Source organism: Lipotes vexillifer, unplaced genomic scaffold (genome assembly GCF_000442215.2).
Source record: "Lipotes vexillifer unplaced genomic scaffold, Lipotes_vexillifer_v1.1 scaffold646, whole genome shotgun sequence".
Classification (NCBI taxonomy): Eukaryota; Metazoa; Chordata; class Mammalia; order Artiodactyla; family Lipotidae; genus Lipotes; species Lipotes vexillifer.
The window spans coordinates 772,130-785,556 of NW_006769605.1; the positions used below are offsets into that span (position 1 = coordinate 772,130).

Consider the following 13,427-nt stretch of genomic DNA (forward strand, 5'->3'; position numbering starts at 1 on the left):
CTTTTATGTGAGAACTTTTTCCAGGTTGTCATTGATTTAAATTGTCTTTTTAATAACATAGAACTACTGATAAATTCTTATTGCATGTAATAAGAATTCTTATACAAATATAAAACTTGATTGCTCAAACCTGTAAAATGCAAATTAATGACATTCATTTAGTCTGGCAGGTGATGTTTTGCTGAAACTAAAAACTCCTTCACCAAGTAGTTGTGGTACTAGTTACCCAGAATTTCTTTGAGTTTACCACAACCTAAACTGCAGAATTTCGAGTGAATAACTTCTTACTGCTTTGTTGATTTGTTTCTGTGGTGCACCTTGATGTCACCTGGCCTTCACTGGGCTTGAATGAATTTATGACGTTTTAGATCCAGTTCTTTTCTCAGTAAATTAGGTTAATGTAGGTGTTGTCACATAGCACCACTGCACTCTTAAACCTACATGCAAACATGGACATATTTTTAAAATTTTGTGTTTGCATCTTTTTTTTTTTTTTTTTTTTTTTGCGGTACGCGGGCCTCTCACTGCTGTGGCCTCTCCCGTTGCGGAGCACAGCCTACGGACGTGCAGGCTCAGTGGCCATGGCTCACGGGCCCAGCCGCTCCGTGGCATGTGGGATCCTCCCAGACCGGGGCACGAACCCGTGTCCCCTGCATCGGCAGGCGGACTCTCAACCACTGTGCCACCAGGGAAGCCCTGCATCTTTTAATTCTTTTAGAGAGCCTGTAGATTCTCCAAGTTTGAGTCGATGGTGCAGACACTGGCTTGCTATTAGGATGCTTTCCCAGGGGCTTGAAGAGTGGGCAGTGTGTGGGGATAGGAGAGAGTTGTTTTGCAAAATTGAGAGGGGTGGCCTTATAAAGGATGGTGAGATTTGGAAATTGGGGGGAGGAGACCTGATAAACGGTTTGAGCAAAGATAGGATATGCCAGGGTTATTCAGTTGGGGTTTTTTAATTTATTTATTTATATTTTATTTTATTTTTTGGCTGTGCTGCGAGGCTTGCCAAACTAACATATCTTAGTTCCCCAGCCAGGGATTGAACCCAGGCCCTCAGCAGTGAAAACACCGAGTCCTAACCATTGGACCACCAGGGAGTTCCCAGTTGGGTTTTTTTTAGATGAAATAGAGGAGCTGAGGGGGATGGCATCTTAGAATGAGAGGCAATTATAGAGGTGGGCTGGGGTCAGATTATGAGGAGTTTGAAGTGATGTTGGGGTTTGATTCTAAATATTTTACTTAATAGCATCACGACAACTCATTTTACAAGTGAGAAGACTGAGAAAAAGAGACTAAATAATTTGCCAAAGCTTATACACATGGTAAAAGCTAACCGACACACACCTAGGCAGATAAGCTTATGAATTTGCCCCTGTAACTCCTGCTCCATTTAACTCCATGTCACAGATATGAAGGGTTTGTGTCTTCCTGGGTGAAGAATCCTTTTTTTGTAGGGATATTTAACTCTATAGTGATAGAGACAGAACTCCTTATCGGTAGAAGGGGGTTAATACATCTACCCCAGGTTGTTGGGAGTGTGAATTCAAATAAATGTGTGACAAAATGAAAATATTTGTGTACTTAGATTCTTATAGCACATAAGTGCTACCATTATCATCATCATCACCATCATCTGCTGTGGTTTCAGTCCTTGAGTTTATGTACTTTTAGAAGTGTCCCTGTTATCTTCATGTTTAAGTAGAACTCCTAAACTTTTTTCGTCAAAGATATCAGCATTGGGACTTCCCTGGTGGCGCGGTGGTTGGGAATCTCCCTTCAACGCAGGGGACACGGGTTCGAGCCCTGGTCCAGGAGGATCCCATGTGCCGCGGAGCAACTAAGCCCGTGCGCCACCACTGCTGAGCTTGCGCTCTTAAGAGCCCATGAGCCACAGCTGCTGAGGCCCCTGCACCTAGAGCCCATGCTCCGCAATAAAAAAAAGCCACCACAGTGAGAAACCTGCATACCGCAACGAAGAGTGGCTCCCGCTCGCCGCAACTAGAGAAAGCCCACACACAGCAACGAAGACCCCAACATAGCCAAAAATAAATAAAATAAATAAATTTATTAAAAAAAATAAAAGATATCAATGTTTTGTAAAATGTTAGTAGTACACCAGCCATAACTTGTAGATTAAAATAGAAAAATCTCCTTGCAGAGGAGTTAACAGAATTATTTTGTTTTCAGAATAGCATATCTGAATCATAATAAGAAAAAGAATCTCTTATACTGAGAACAAAGCTTACAGATGTTGAAGAAGGTTCGGACCCATTGTATGTGTCAGCAGTCCTGGACCACAGGGTGCAGGGTGGTGGTGTTCCTACTGCTTGAAGAAGGGCTTCGTTTGGGAGCTTTTGAGGGGATTCCTGTATTGGATTGGCAGGTGTAGATTTTCTTTCTTTCTCTTTTGCTCTTGCTCTTTCTGTTTTCTTAACTAGAACTTTCAGACATCTGCAGAAGTAGAGTAATAAAATGAACCTCAGTGTGCCCATTCTGACTTGAACAGTTCCCACCCTCACATTTTGCTTTTATTTTGTTTTTTCCTCCCCTCTGCACACATAGTTTTAAAAAGTGTTATGTCTGTATGTATTTACTTCTTTATTTTCAGGCCAGGCATCATTTAACAGCGTGCCATTTGCCGTAAACATTTCAATATGCATCTCTAACAGACACCATTCCAGTTTCTTGCCTAGCACGATCATTCCCAAACACTCACAGACTTTATTTCTTAAAGGCAGAAAATTAGATTCAACTATAAGTACCTAAGAATTTTAAAAAACAAATGTTTACACTTGTTTCCCTTTGGGGAATATACATGTTAACTCCTTTGGTTGCCACCATTCCATGAAATATAATTCAGAGAATGCTGAAACACTGTAGAAAAAGCAAAAGTCTGAAATTCCTTCTTCTGTCTGGGATAATAATTTTAGTTATTTTTTTATTGAGTTTTTGAGAATAAGAAAAATAAAACGAAAATCTTTTTGTTGTATTCTCAGTCTTTGGATTCCGTGTGCTGTTTGGGTTTTAATGTGTGGAATAGAATGGCTGTTGGACAGGGTCTGTTGTGATTAGGATTTTGGACTTGAGTGGCAGGGACATGTGACTGCTGTGCGAGGGTTATTTTTGGGATCTGGGTGTCGGCTTCTCATCAGAAACTATAGAAAGTTAGTGGGAGATGCACTTGCGGAGGCTCAGAAAGCGACAAGCATTTTTATGTGAGCTTTTGAACTTTCGAACATGGGTTGTTGCTTCAGCAAAGAATTAAGTAGTGACAATGACAGTGAAAAAACTGGCCTGTTAGAAAAATCTGTGGAGGAGAAGGAACCAGAGAACAAGATAAGTAAAACTTTATCTTCATTATTTGGTACCTTTGGAGGTGAGGAACTTCATGGCGTGGGACGCAGGGCCGGTGTGTGGGCCGGGGTTTTTGTGAGGCCGGTGCACAGACAGGGTACAGTGCCAGGGCAGCCACTTAACTCGGTCTCCTCTCCCATGTCTGGGTTCTTAACTGGGTCTGAAAGTGTGGGTGAGGCTGACAAGAACCCCAACATCGCTGCTGTCGGGTGGGGTGGTGAAGGTGCCTGCGCCCCTCTGAGTGGGGGCCTCCCTGAGGACGAGGGACCCCGCTCATGTGCCCGGGTGCCTTCCGACCGGGGCCTTGGCAGTCATCTTCCCTGCTGTCACCCAGCCACCTGGGAAAGGTCTGCAGTAGAGAATGAGGTAGCGGTAACTGTTCAGATTGGCAGCGCTGCTAACTCTGCAGGTCTGAATCTTGGGGAGAGGGAGGGTGGAGATCCTATTTGTGGTGACCACAAACGATGTAGGAATTCACGAGAGAGCGGGTTTTACAGTATTTGTGTTATTGACCCTGATGGCCCGGACGTTGGAGATGAGCTGTGTGCTCATGTGCATGGAACAGCTGCGGCTCCAGAGAGTCGTCCAGCTGTCACCTCCAAGGGGGTCTGTGGGGGGGGTCTGCGGAGGGGCCTGGCCACCAGACAATGCTGCCCAAGGGCCAGGGGAGTCAGAGGCACCGTGGGCAGAGCCATCCCCGCAGGGCAGGCCACTCCCAGGGGAAAGGAAGGAAGCTTTTAATGAGAAAACTGAACCTAGTTCTGAACTTTTGAGTGATGGTGACCCACCCCGTAAAGTAAACATTGGTGACCTGCAGGCAAAGACTTCCACCAGGTTTCCTGAAGATTATACAGAAAGGAGTGTATTATGTAATGTTGGCACACTCCCCATATTAAATATCAGCACAGACATTGACTCGCTACTGTGTGTGTGCACTGTCCCAGAAGGGAGAGAGCACTGCAGTTCAGGACCGGGAGGTCAGGTGGCTGATTCACATGTTAATTTAATTAATGGCACTTCAAACGTTGAAAGAAATGGTGATTCTGGTGCTGTAACAGCTACTGTAGATCAGAGTTTAAACTCTGAAAAGAAAGGAGAAAATAACTCTATAAAACCACTAAAAGACAATGATTGTTCCAGTTTAGATGTTAGCAGATCAGACAGTCTCCTTTCCATAAGTCTAGATAGAATCAGTTTAAGTTCAGAAAGATGTATCACTTCACTGAGCTTTGGAAATGAGTGTCTTCCTATTCATGCAAATATCCAAGAATCAGCCCCTAACAGATGTGAGGATCCGGGCACTGAGTTCCTCCTGGGGCCAGTGATGCTTGAGGAGCAGCACCAGGGTGACTACAGCTTGGAAGTGGGAAGCAGCCAGCTTGCAAACAAAGCAGAATTGTCTTTGCAGCCTCAAAGTAGTTCATCTTATCAACATGAGGATGAAATTAGCATTTTTGAAGATGAGGGTTGTGGTTCGAGGGCTTTTGAATGGAGAGCTGCCTGTCAGGTACATCTGAGTGCAGACATTAGGGCCAGCAAGGCCCAGATCAGTGATGTAACGTGTGCAGTGCAGGCAGCAGACGTGGAGGGAGTGTTCCGAAACTCACAGGAAGTGCCCCGAAACGGCAAGTCTCTCTATGGCTCCAGGTGGCTCAAGAGTGACTTCATTTCCTCTGCGTGTATTTCCACCTGCGCTGAAGAGGAAAGTGAAACAGAGGATGAAATGTGTGTGAAGAGCTCAGGGAGTCACCCTCACAGACTAGAAAGTGCTGAACAAGAATCACTGAGAGCCAATCACAGAGAAACCAGTAAAATTGACATACGAAGTGTCCAGTCAGACCCTAAAACAGCCTTTGACTGGGAAACAAATGCACAAAAATGCAAGACGGTGCGCAGTCAGGATGTGCTGGCTTGTGTTAGTTCTAGTGTAGCAAAAAACCCTGACTTTGAAACAAATCAAGTAGAAAAAAATGATGAAACTTGTAGAGTGAATGACGACAGATATGAAGATCTTAGCCTTGTGCCAGCTTTAAACCAGAGTTCGAGTCCAGGTGCGCGGGAGTCAGAAGTAGTGCAGCTGAACTCTGTGGACAATGGTGGGAGCCCGCAACTGAAGCAGGTGTTCTCCGAGTCAGCTGAAGAAGTTTTTTATGCCGCCGGTGGGCGTGCATTGGGGGTGGGAAAACCAGAGCTGCTCGGTGGAGAAGAGGAGGAGATGCTTTGTCTGAAGGAAGGCGGCAGTGGTCCCGGCATCATCAGCTGTGTGGGTCTGCGCGGGACAAGTAGACATGCACGCTGTTTCAGACAAAGGGGTGCCAGGCCCACTGTGCAGGGACCTGGGTTACATAGGGAAGTGGGTTTGGTGGGAAGTTCAAAGGTGATCTTTGGAAGAATGGAGTTAGGGGGCGCTCGTGCGGGGTGCTCCTGCTTGGCTGGTGTTGACCCTGCCGAAGTGGACGGATACTCAGCTGCTCCTCTCGATGGTCCGCAGGTGATTCCCGTCATCCCAGGTGACAGCAAGGAAATAGCAGTACCAGGTTGCAAGGACACTGTTCTACCACTCATATCTGAAAAGCCCTCAAAGGGGGATTTGCAGAGCTTCCCAGAGGAACTGTACTCCCAGTTTTTGAATGAACTTTCCTGTTACCCGATGGCAGAGTTGTCAAGACAGATGTTTTCTGAAGGGCTGGCAGACGGTTGTGGATATCAAGTGGGCTGCCCGTGGACTAATACAGCTGCGAAAGACACATTAGAAGAGCAGATATTTAGTGAGGACCTGCACAGTAAGCCACAGGACCTAGAGATCTCTTTGTTTTGGATGGAAAAGCCCCCTTATCAGCTACCAGTGGCAGAAGATGGTGTTATTTGGGGATGGCAAGAGAGAGGTGGACAGTTAGTAAGTATGCTGTACCAGTTCTTATTATTGTGCAGTGATGTGTTAATCTTTCATTTTGATTGCTTTTAACTCAGATTAACAAAGATTTATTCTAAACAATTGGCAGTCTTTTGAATGTTATTGTAAAGCTATAAGTTAGTATAACATCAATTTAACCATTTCCAAACTGAAGAACGTGAATTTGGTTCACTGGTTAGTATATTTAAGCCAGAATCTACGTGTCAACTCTCGTTAGCTCTGACCCCTGCATGCTGGTCATCAGATGCATGTGCCCCCAGAGGCTGCTCCCCTCAGTCTTCATCCATCCTGTCCTCACCACCAGCCCCTTGTTGGAGCGGAACAAACTTTTGGCCCATTGGGTGTTTAAAGTCACTTCTAAGAAGTTTACACTTGCAGAATGTAGAGGCATTAAAATCTGTGCTTTCCACTGTCTTTGTATGGTAACCATCCAAGGGAGGCAGAACTTGATGCTTTTAACTGGCTCCAAAACCTTGGTTCTGTCTTCTTTTAGTCAGAAGCACCTGCAGAGCTTTTTGGATCTCAGTGCTCAGGCCCCACTGGTTTGGGAGAACCTTCGCAAATGATCCTGCAACGGGCAGCTAGTTTGAGCATCTTCCTAGAATTTCTGTAATAAATGAAACATTAAACAAACAGGAAGTTAGTCTTGCTCTTAAAGCTGTCCTTTGGACCCTGCATACTTGTAATAGCAAAATCTCATTCATTCAGTCAGTAGTTTATTTTTAGTGATTTTTGTTGCATTAGGCACGAAAAATGGTAATAGTAAGGAGATAGATGTGGCTCCAGTGTTATGCCTATTATATGGAAATAAACAAGTAGAAATTAAATCCTATAATTTATCCATTAACCTCCTTTCTTTCCTTTCCATGCCCACATTTGGGAGTTTTACCAGAAACAGTTACATTCAAGTTAATCAGTTTTGTTCCTTAAGTAGTTATGGAGGCAAAACACTACCTGATCATTTCCATCAGTGGATGTGGTTGACACCTGGCTGCGAGAGTCCGTGCCTGTACCTCAAGTAGAGTGCCCATGGGTCTTGCTCTTAGACACGTGGGTGAGGTACGTGTGCACTGTTCTGAATTAGCTTTTCAATTGTGAGATGTGCCCAACAGTATTCTAATTTGACAGACTACATTTAATGAGAGTGCTCTTTGTTCAGAACTCCAGTTCTCAAAGTGCTTGTACAGACATCTTTTTAAACTAGTCTTAAGTAGCCACTGTTATTCCATTTTACAAATAAAAAGCCACAGTTACAGATGTCATGACTGTAAAGCCTTACTAAACTTAGTGGCAAATCCAGGAATAGTCCATGCTAACTTAAAATAGAAAATGAGTGCTTCTTTTCCTCCATTATCTCACCTATTTTATGTTCTCCATGTGCCTTTCCCTTCCTCTGGTGTTAGTTACTCTAGTTCCTACTCAGTTACTCGTCAGTGGGACCATTCTGTTTCCTGGCCAGAAAATGTAAGTTTATGAGTTGGTAGGTTATTTATTTTTGTTAATGGAGCGTAGCATTTAGAGGCTTAGAAAGTTTCTTTGGAGTGTCAAGAATTTGGGGATACTGTACTCTTCAAAGAGTAACAGTGGTCATTTGTATAGGATGGCTTCAGCATGTAGCCATTAAGGTCAGCTCACCACTGGTTCTAATAACCATTGCTTAGCCATGATTTTTCAGTGGAAAAATAAGACTTAGGAAGCTGCGCAGATGAAACTTGAGTTGTTGATAATCAGTTGGAGGTCCCTATGACTGCAAGAGAGTAGCTACATTTTTAAAGAAATATTTTTAGTACAAGTGTTTCTCATGTGAGTTACATGAAGTTAATGAACTCTTGATAAATGTTTTGTTTTTCCTGATATTATAACACAGTTTTCTAATTACCATAACTTTTGTTGGCAAGTTACTTAACCTTCCTCTGCCTTGGTTTTCTTCCTTGTGAAATGGGGTGTGATGACCACTGCCTCCTAGGGTGTTAGGATTAAACGCAGGTATGTGCATGGTGTGCGCCTGTCACCCAGCAGGCCCTCGTGCTAGCTGTCATGTTGTTCCCCCTTAATCATGTCTCCGTTCTTGCATCCCATGTCACACCTAAGAGTACCTCTTGAATACTTGTTAACTGCTCAAAACTGGTAAGTCCCTAATACTTGATTTACTGCTTTAGAAGTAGTAAATTGTGTACAGATAGGGTTCCATTCAGCTGTGGCATAAAACCTTGCACAAGTTGTCAAATAGTGGAAAGCAGAATTTTCTGTTATTACGTTATTAAACATTCATTCCTTCTGCATGTTTCTCAGGCAGCTCCATGCTGAGCTCAGGACTGCCAGGTGTCAGCCGTGAAGTGTGCCCAGGGTGGACGTCCGGGAACCCTCGGGCCGCAGAGAGGACAGGACATGTCCTTGCGGTGCGAGCAGAGGGGGAGGAGCACGCGGCCCTGGGATGCTGCTTGCAGGCAGGGCGCTCCCAGGACCGTGTGTGTGTTTGTGTGTGTGTGTGTGTTAGTGAGCTAAAAAATGTGTGTCGGTGATGCAGTGTAGCCCGCTGAAGATGGTGCTAAAAATGGAAAAGACCAGTGTGGGTTGGTGTTGGGAATTTAGAGAATGTATAGCATGTCCACAAGGTCAGGGGAGTATGTTCCGTGGGTGGGAAACTTGATGTGTGTTGTGTGGTAGAATGAGACTGGGTCTAACCAGAAAAGGTGATTTACGCTAGTATTAGAATAGGAAAGAAAATAAAGATTTGAGTTAAAAAAAAGAGAACAGATTGAAAAAGTGTAACTGTTGAGAAGGTCAGTGGTGTCTGTGAGGTGCGGAGCATCTTCTGCGTTGCTGTGCTCAAGGCGGCAGTCGTTTCTGCCTGTTCCCCATGATACTCTGATCGCCTCGTGCTGTACTGGGCACTTAGTGAGAATTTCAGAATTTGTTGGAGAGATGGGTGGATGTGCAGAAGCAGAGACCAGAAATGAGCTGGAAGTTTAGATGTCATTTAAGAAGGGAGCTTGAAGAGTAAGTGCTTCTTGAGAATGATATTCTTGAAGGAGAAGGGGGACCCTATTCTTTGCCCTATCCAGTACTTTACTTAAAAGGACTCCAGATAGGCCCTCACTTAGGTGCCTGGTTTTGTGGGCATGAAGTTTATTGCCCACGCCTCCTAGGTATGAACAGAATATATTCTGTAGTTTTAATCCACATCAGTCTCTATGCTCAATTTCAGAAAAACTTTCACTACAAACTTTAATCGCCCCAGCTAGGGTGAATTTATTTTTTAGGATTGTTAACCCACATGTTGTTTCCTTCTTGGCTCATCATGGTGCCCCTGACCTTGGAGACGGCATCTCTGGGGTCATGCAGTGAGGCTGCTCCCAGTTTGGAGCTCCTGTCTGGTACTACCTGGGGGCTTCTGGGACCTGGAACCTTGTCTCCCTCCCTTTGGAAGCTCTGGCCCCTGCACAGTGGTGGTAAGGCTTATGGTGCCTGGGAAAAGGCAGATTGTTTGGCTAGGTTTTGCTCAGGAATCATGGCAGTAGAACTGGAGTTAGTTAGGGGGGCAGCTGTCCCCGGGACATTAACTTTCTTTTAGATTTTGGGAGCCACTCAAGGTTTGTAAGCAGGAGAGGAAAAATCCAGGGGTGGTTGTGGGTTTAGTAGGGTGTGCCAGGGAAGACCTCAGCAATCCCCAAGGGGTGTGAAGGCGTGAGCCAGCCGTGCAGGTGTCTGGGAGTGTTCTGGTCAAATGGAGCCGGGCAAGCAGAAGGGCCCGGTGTGTCCAGAACAGCGAGAAGGCCGAGTAACTGGAAATGAGCACAGAGTGGCCGCACCAGGCACCTCTCCGACAGACTTTCATTTTCTGCAGCCTTTACTTCTGTGAGTGTTCGAGCTTTATTTTATTTTATTTTATTTATTTTATTTATTTATTTTTTTGCGGTACGCGGGCCTCTCACTGTTGGGGCCTCTCCTGTTGCGGAGCACAGGCTCCGGACGTGCAGGTTCAGCGGCCATGGCTCACGGGCCCAGCCGCTCCGCGGCATGTGGGATCTTCCCGGACCGGGGCACGAACCCGTGTCCTCTGCATCCGCAGGCGGACACTCAACCACTGCGCCACCAGGGAAGCCCTCGAGCTTTATTTTAACATTTTATCCATTGATATTCAGATTTCTAAATCTGTGAATTGTGTTGGGAATCTGGAACAGAGATGATAATTGGATCACCAGTTATTTATCAGTTACACAGTTGATCAGATATCTCCATTAAGGCAGGGGCTCTTTCATTCGTGTTTCTAGAGAGCCTTCTACTTAGTAAGAACTTAAAATCTACTGGTGAGTTGAGTTCTGAGTACATCAACTTTTATTACTTTTTCATTTGATTTCATCCTAAACGTACATGTAAATAGGTTCAGCCTTTTTCCCATAAATTCTCTAAGATGGATGTGTTTTAACTCTGAATTAGTAAGTAAAATTGCATTTGACTGAAATTTGGATACAAATGAATATATCACATTTTTTCTTAGGTACCAACGGCCAAGGTTTCAGAGCTAAACCCTAATGCAAAAGTATGGGGGACTCCTGTGTTACACTTGGAAGCAAGTAGTGCAGCGGATGGCAGTGTGAGCGCAGCCTGGGAGGCGACGCCCGGCCGTGGCCAGGAGGGTGAGTGGGTGGGGGTGAGGGGCATCTTTCCTCTTGGCTTCGGCTTTGTTTCCTTGTAGTTCATCTTTGGGAAAGTGTTTGTTAAGATCTGTGTCATGGTTAGTGACAGTATTTAAGAGCAATGAGGTTTCTCACAGTCAAGTTAAAAAGGTCAGGTAACTGTAGGTATAAGTCTTTTGTTTTGTTTTGTTTTAAGAGAAGGCTGTTCTTCTAACCCTGCCTTTTGGGGTGAAATTCTTAATTACAGGATTGGACACCAATGGTGATGGTGACAAAAGTCATGAGAATGCTGCACTGTCAGATTTACAGGAGTCAGACCAGACAGCCATGAGCACTTTGGGTCTGGACCACTCAGGATATGAATCACCGCCTGAAAATAGCGAGACGGGTAAAGCTGTTTTATGAATTCATTTTCATATAGAGTATGGGCTTCTTTATGTTGCATTTTTAATTCTTTGTTCTTTTCTTTTTTGTTTCTTCCCTTGTGGTTTGATGATTTCTTTAGTGTCATGCTTGTGTTCTTTTCTCTCTAGCTTTTGTGTATCTATTGTAGGTTTTTGATTTGTGGTTACCATGGGGTTCCTCATATATGTTAACCTGTAACTATATCTACTTGTTTTAGACTGATAGTCATTTAAGTTCAAACACATTCTAAAAGATCCTTCTTTTTTTACTCCCCTCCCCCACATTTTGTTTTTGATGTCATTTTGTATATTCTTGTTTCTCCCTTAACTGTGTATTGTAGTTATAGTTGCTTTTACAGTTTGTATCCTTGTCTACATACTGACTTATTTAAGTAATCTTCATTCCTTGCTATATGTCTACCTTTCCTAGTGGGATTTTCCCTTTGCAATAGATTCTTAGTTCTTTTGCACTTCGAGAAGACCCTTCAACATTTCTTTTAGTGTAGGTTTAAGTATTGAATTATTTTAGTTTTTTGCTTGTCTGAGACGTTCTTTAATCTCTTCTTCAATTCCGAAGGATAATCTTGCTGGATAGAGTATCCTAGGTTGCAGGTTTTTCCCTTTCAGCACTTTAAGTATATCATGTCACTCCCTTCTGGCCTGCAGAGTTTCAGCACAGGAAAATCAGCTGATAGCCTTATGGGGGTTCTCTTGTATGTGACTCTTTGTTTTTCTCTTGTTGTCTTTAGAATTCTCTCTGTAACCTTTACCATTTTAATTATGATATGTTGTGGTGTGGGTCCCTGGATTCATCTTGTTTGGGACCCTCTGTGCTTCCTGTACCTGGATATCTGTTTACTTCTTCAGCTTTGGGAAGTTTCCAGCCATAATTTCATCAGATACATTTTCTACCCCCTTCTCTCTCTCTCCTCCTTCTGGAACCCCTATGATGTGATTGTTAGTATGCTTGATGTTGTCCCAGAGGTCTCTTAAACTATCCTCATTTCATTTCATTTTACTTATTTATTTTTTTGGCTGTGTTGGGTCTTCGTTGGTGCACGCGGGCTTTCTGTAGCTGCGGTGAGCGTTGTTGTGGTGCTCGGGCTTCTCATTGTGGTGGTTTCTCTTGTTGCAGAGCACAAGCTCTAGGCACGCGGGCTTCAGTAGTTGTGGTGCACAGGCTTAGTTGTTCCACAGCATGTGGGATCTTCCTGGACCAGGGCTCGAACCCGTGTCCCCAGCATTGGCAGGTGGATTCTTAACCCCTGTGCCACCAAGGAAGTCCCAAACTATCCTCATTTTAAAAAAATTTATTTTTCTCTTTGCTGTTCTTATTGGGTGATTTCCATTATTCTGTCTTCTAGATCACTTATGTGTTCTTCTGTGTCGCCTAGTCTGCTTTCATTCCCTGTACTGTCTTTCTCATTTCAGGTATTGTATTCTTCAGTTCCGACTGGTTCTTTTTTATATTTCCTAGCTTCTCGTTAAAATTCTCACTGTGTTCACCTGTTCCTTTCCCTAGTTCAGTTAGCATTCTTATTACTAATGCTTTGAATTTTTTATCTGATAAGTTATTTATCTGTTTCATTAGGGGTTTTTACAGGGTTTTTTCCTTTTCTTTCATTTGAAACATATTCCTCTGTCTTCTCATTTTGTTTAACTTTCTCTGTCTCTATGAAATTAGATGAAACAGGTAACTATCATGGCTGGCCGGGGGGGGGGGGTGGGGGGGCCCATGGTGCTGGAACAGAAGCCTTGAGGGTTGGATTTGAGCTGGTTCCATTCCCTCTAAATGTGTGCAGACCCCCCAACCCTGCAGTGGTTCCTCCACCCTAGTGGAGAGCAGGCCAGAGCCAGAGGGGCTGGAGCGAGCTGGGGTGCACACTAGGTGGTCCCAACACACCATCAGAGTCAGGCCATTTCTAGTCCAATACCTCTGTGCACACATGTACCGACAATGGCCACCCTTACCCTTTTCAGAGGTTTGTGTGCTTTTAAAAATTCAGCTTGTTAAATCTTTCCCTCAACAGTTCTCCTTTAAACTGACTCTTCTGTTGATGCAGAGGTGAGAGGTTCTGGTCCAGAGGCCTCACAGGGAATGTAAGACCTGAATAG

The 13,427-nt window shown here is 44.2% G+C and overlaps 1 protein-coding gene across 1 annotated transcript in view; it reads left to right on the forward strand.

The window, feature by feature from the left end:
• The window catches only part of LARP4B (La ribonucleoprotein 4B), a 56,314-nt gene that overhangs the window by 12,106 nt on the left and 30,781 nt on the right, over window positions 1–13,427 (forward strand). Inside the window, exons 3-4 of the mRNA XM_007445660.1 lie at window positions 10,770–10,908; window positions 11,156–11,296. Of these exons, the coding sequence (XP_007445722.1) occupies window positions 10,770–10,908; window positions 11,156–11,296 (280 nt within the window). The remainder of the gene's footprint in view (window positions 1–10,769; window positions 10,909–11,155; window positions 11,297–13,427) is intronic.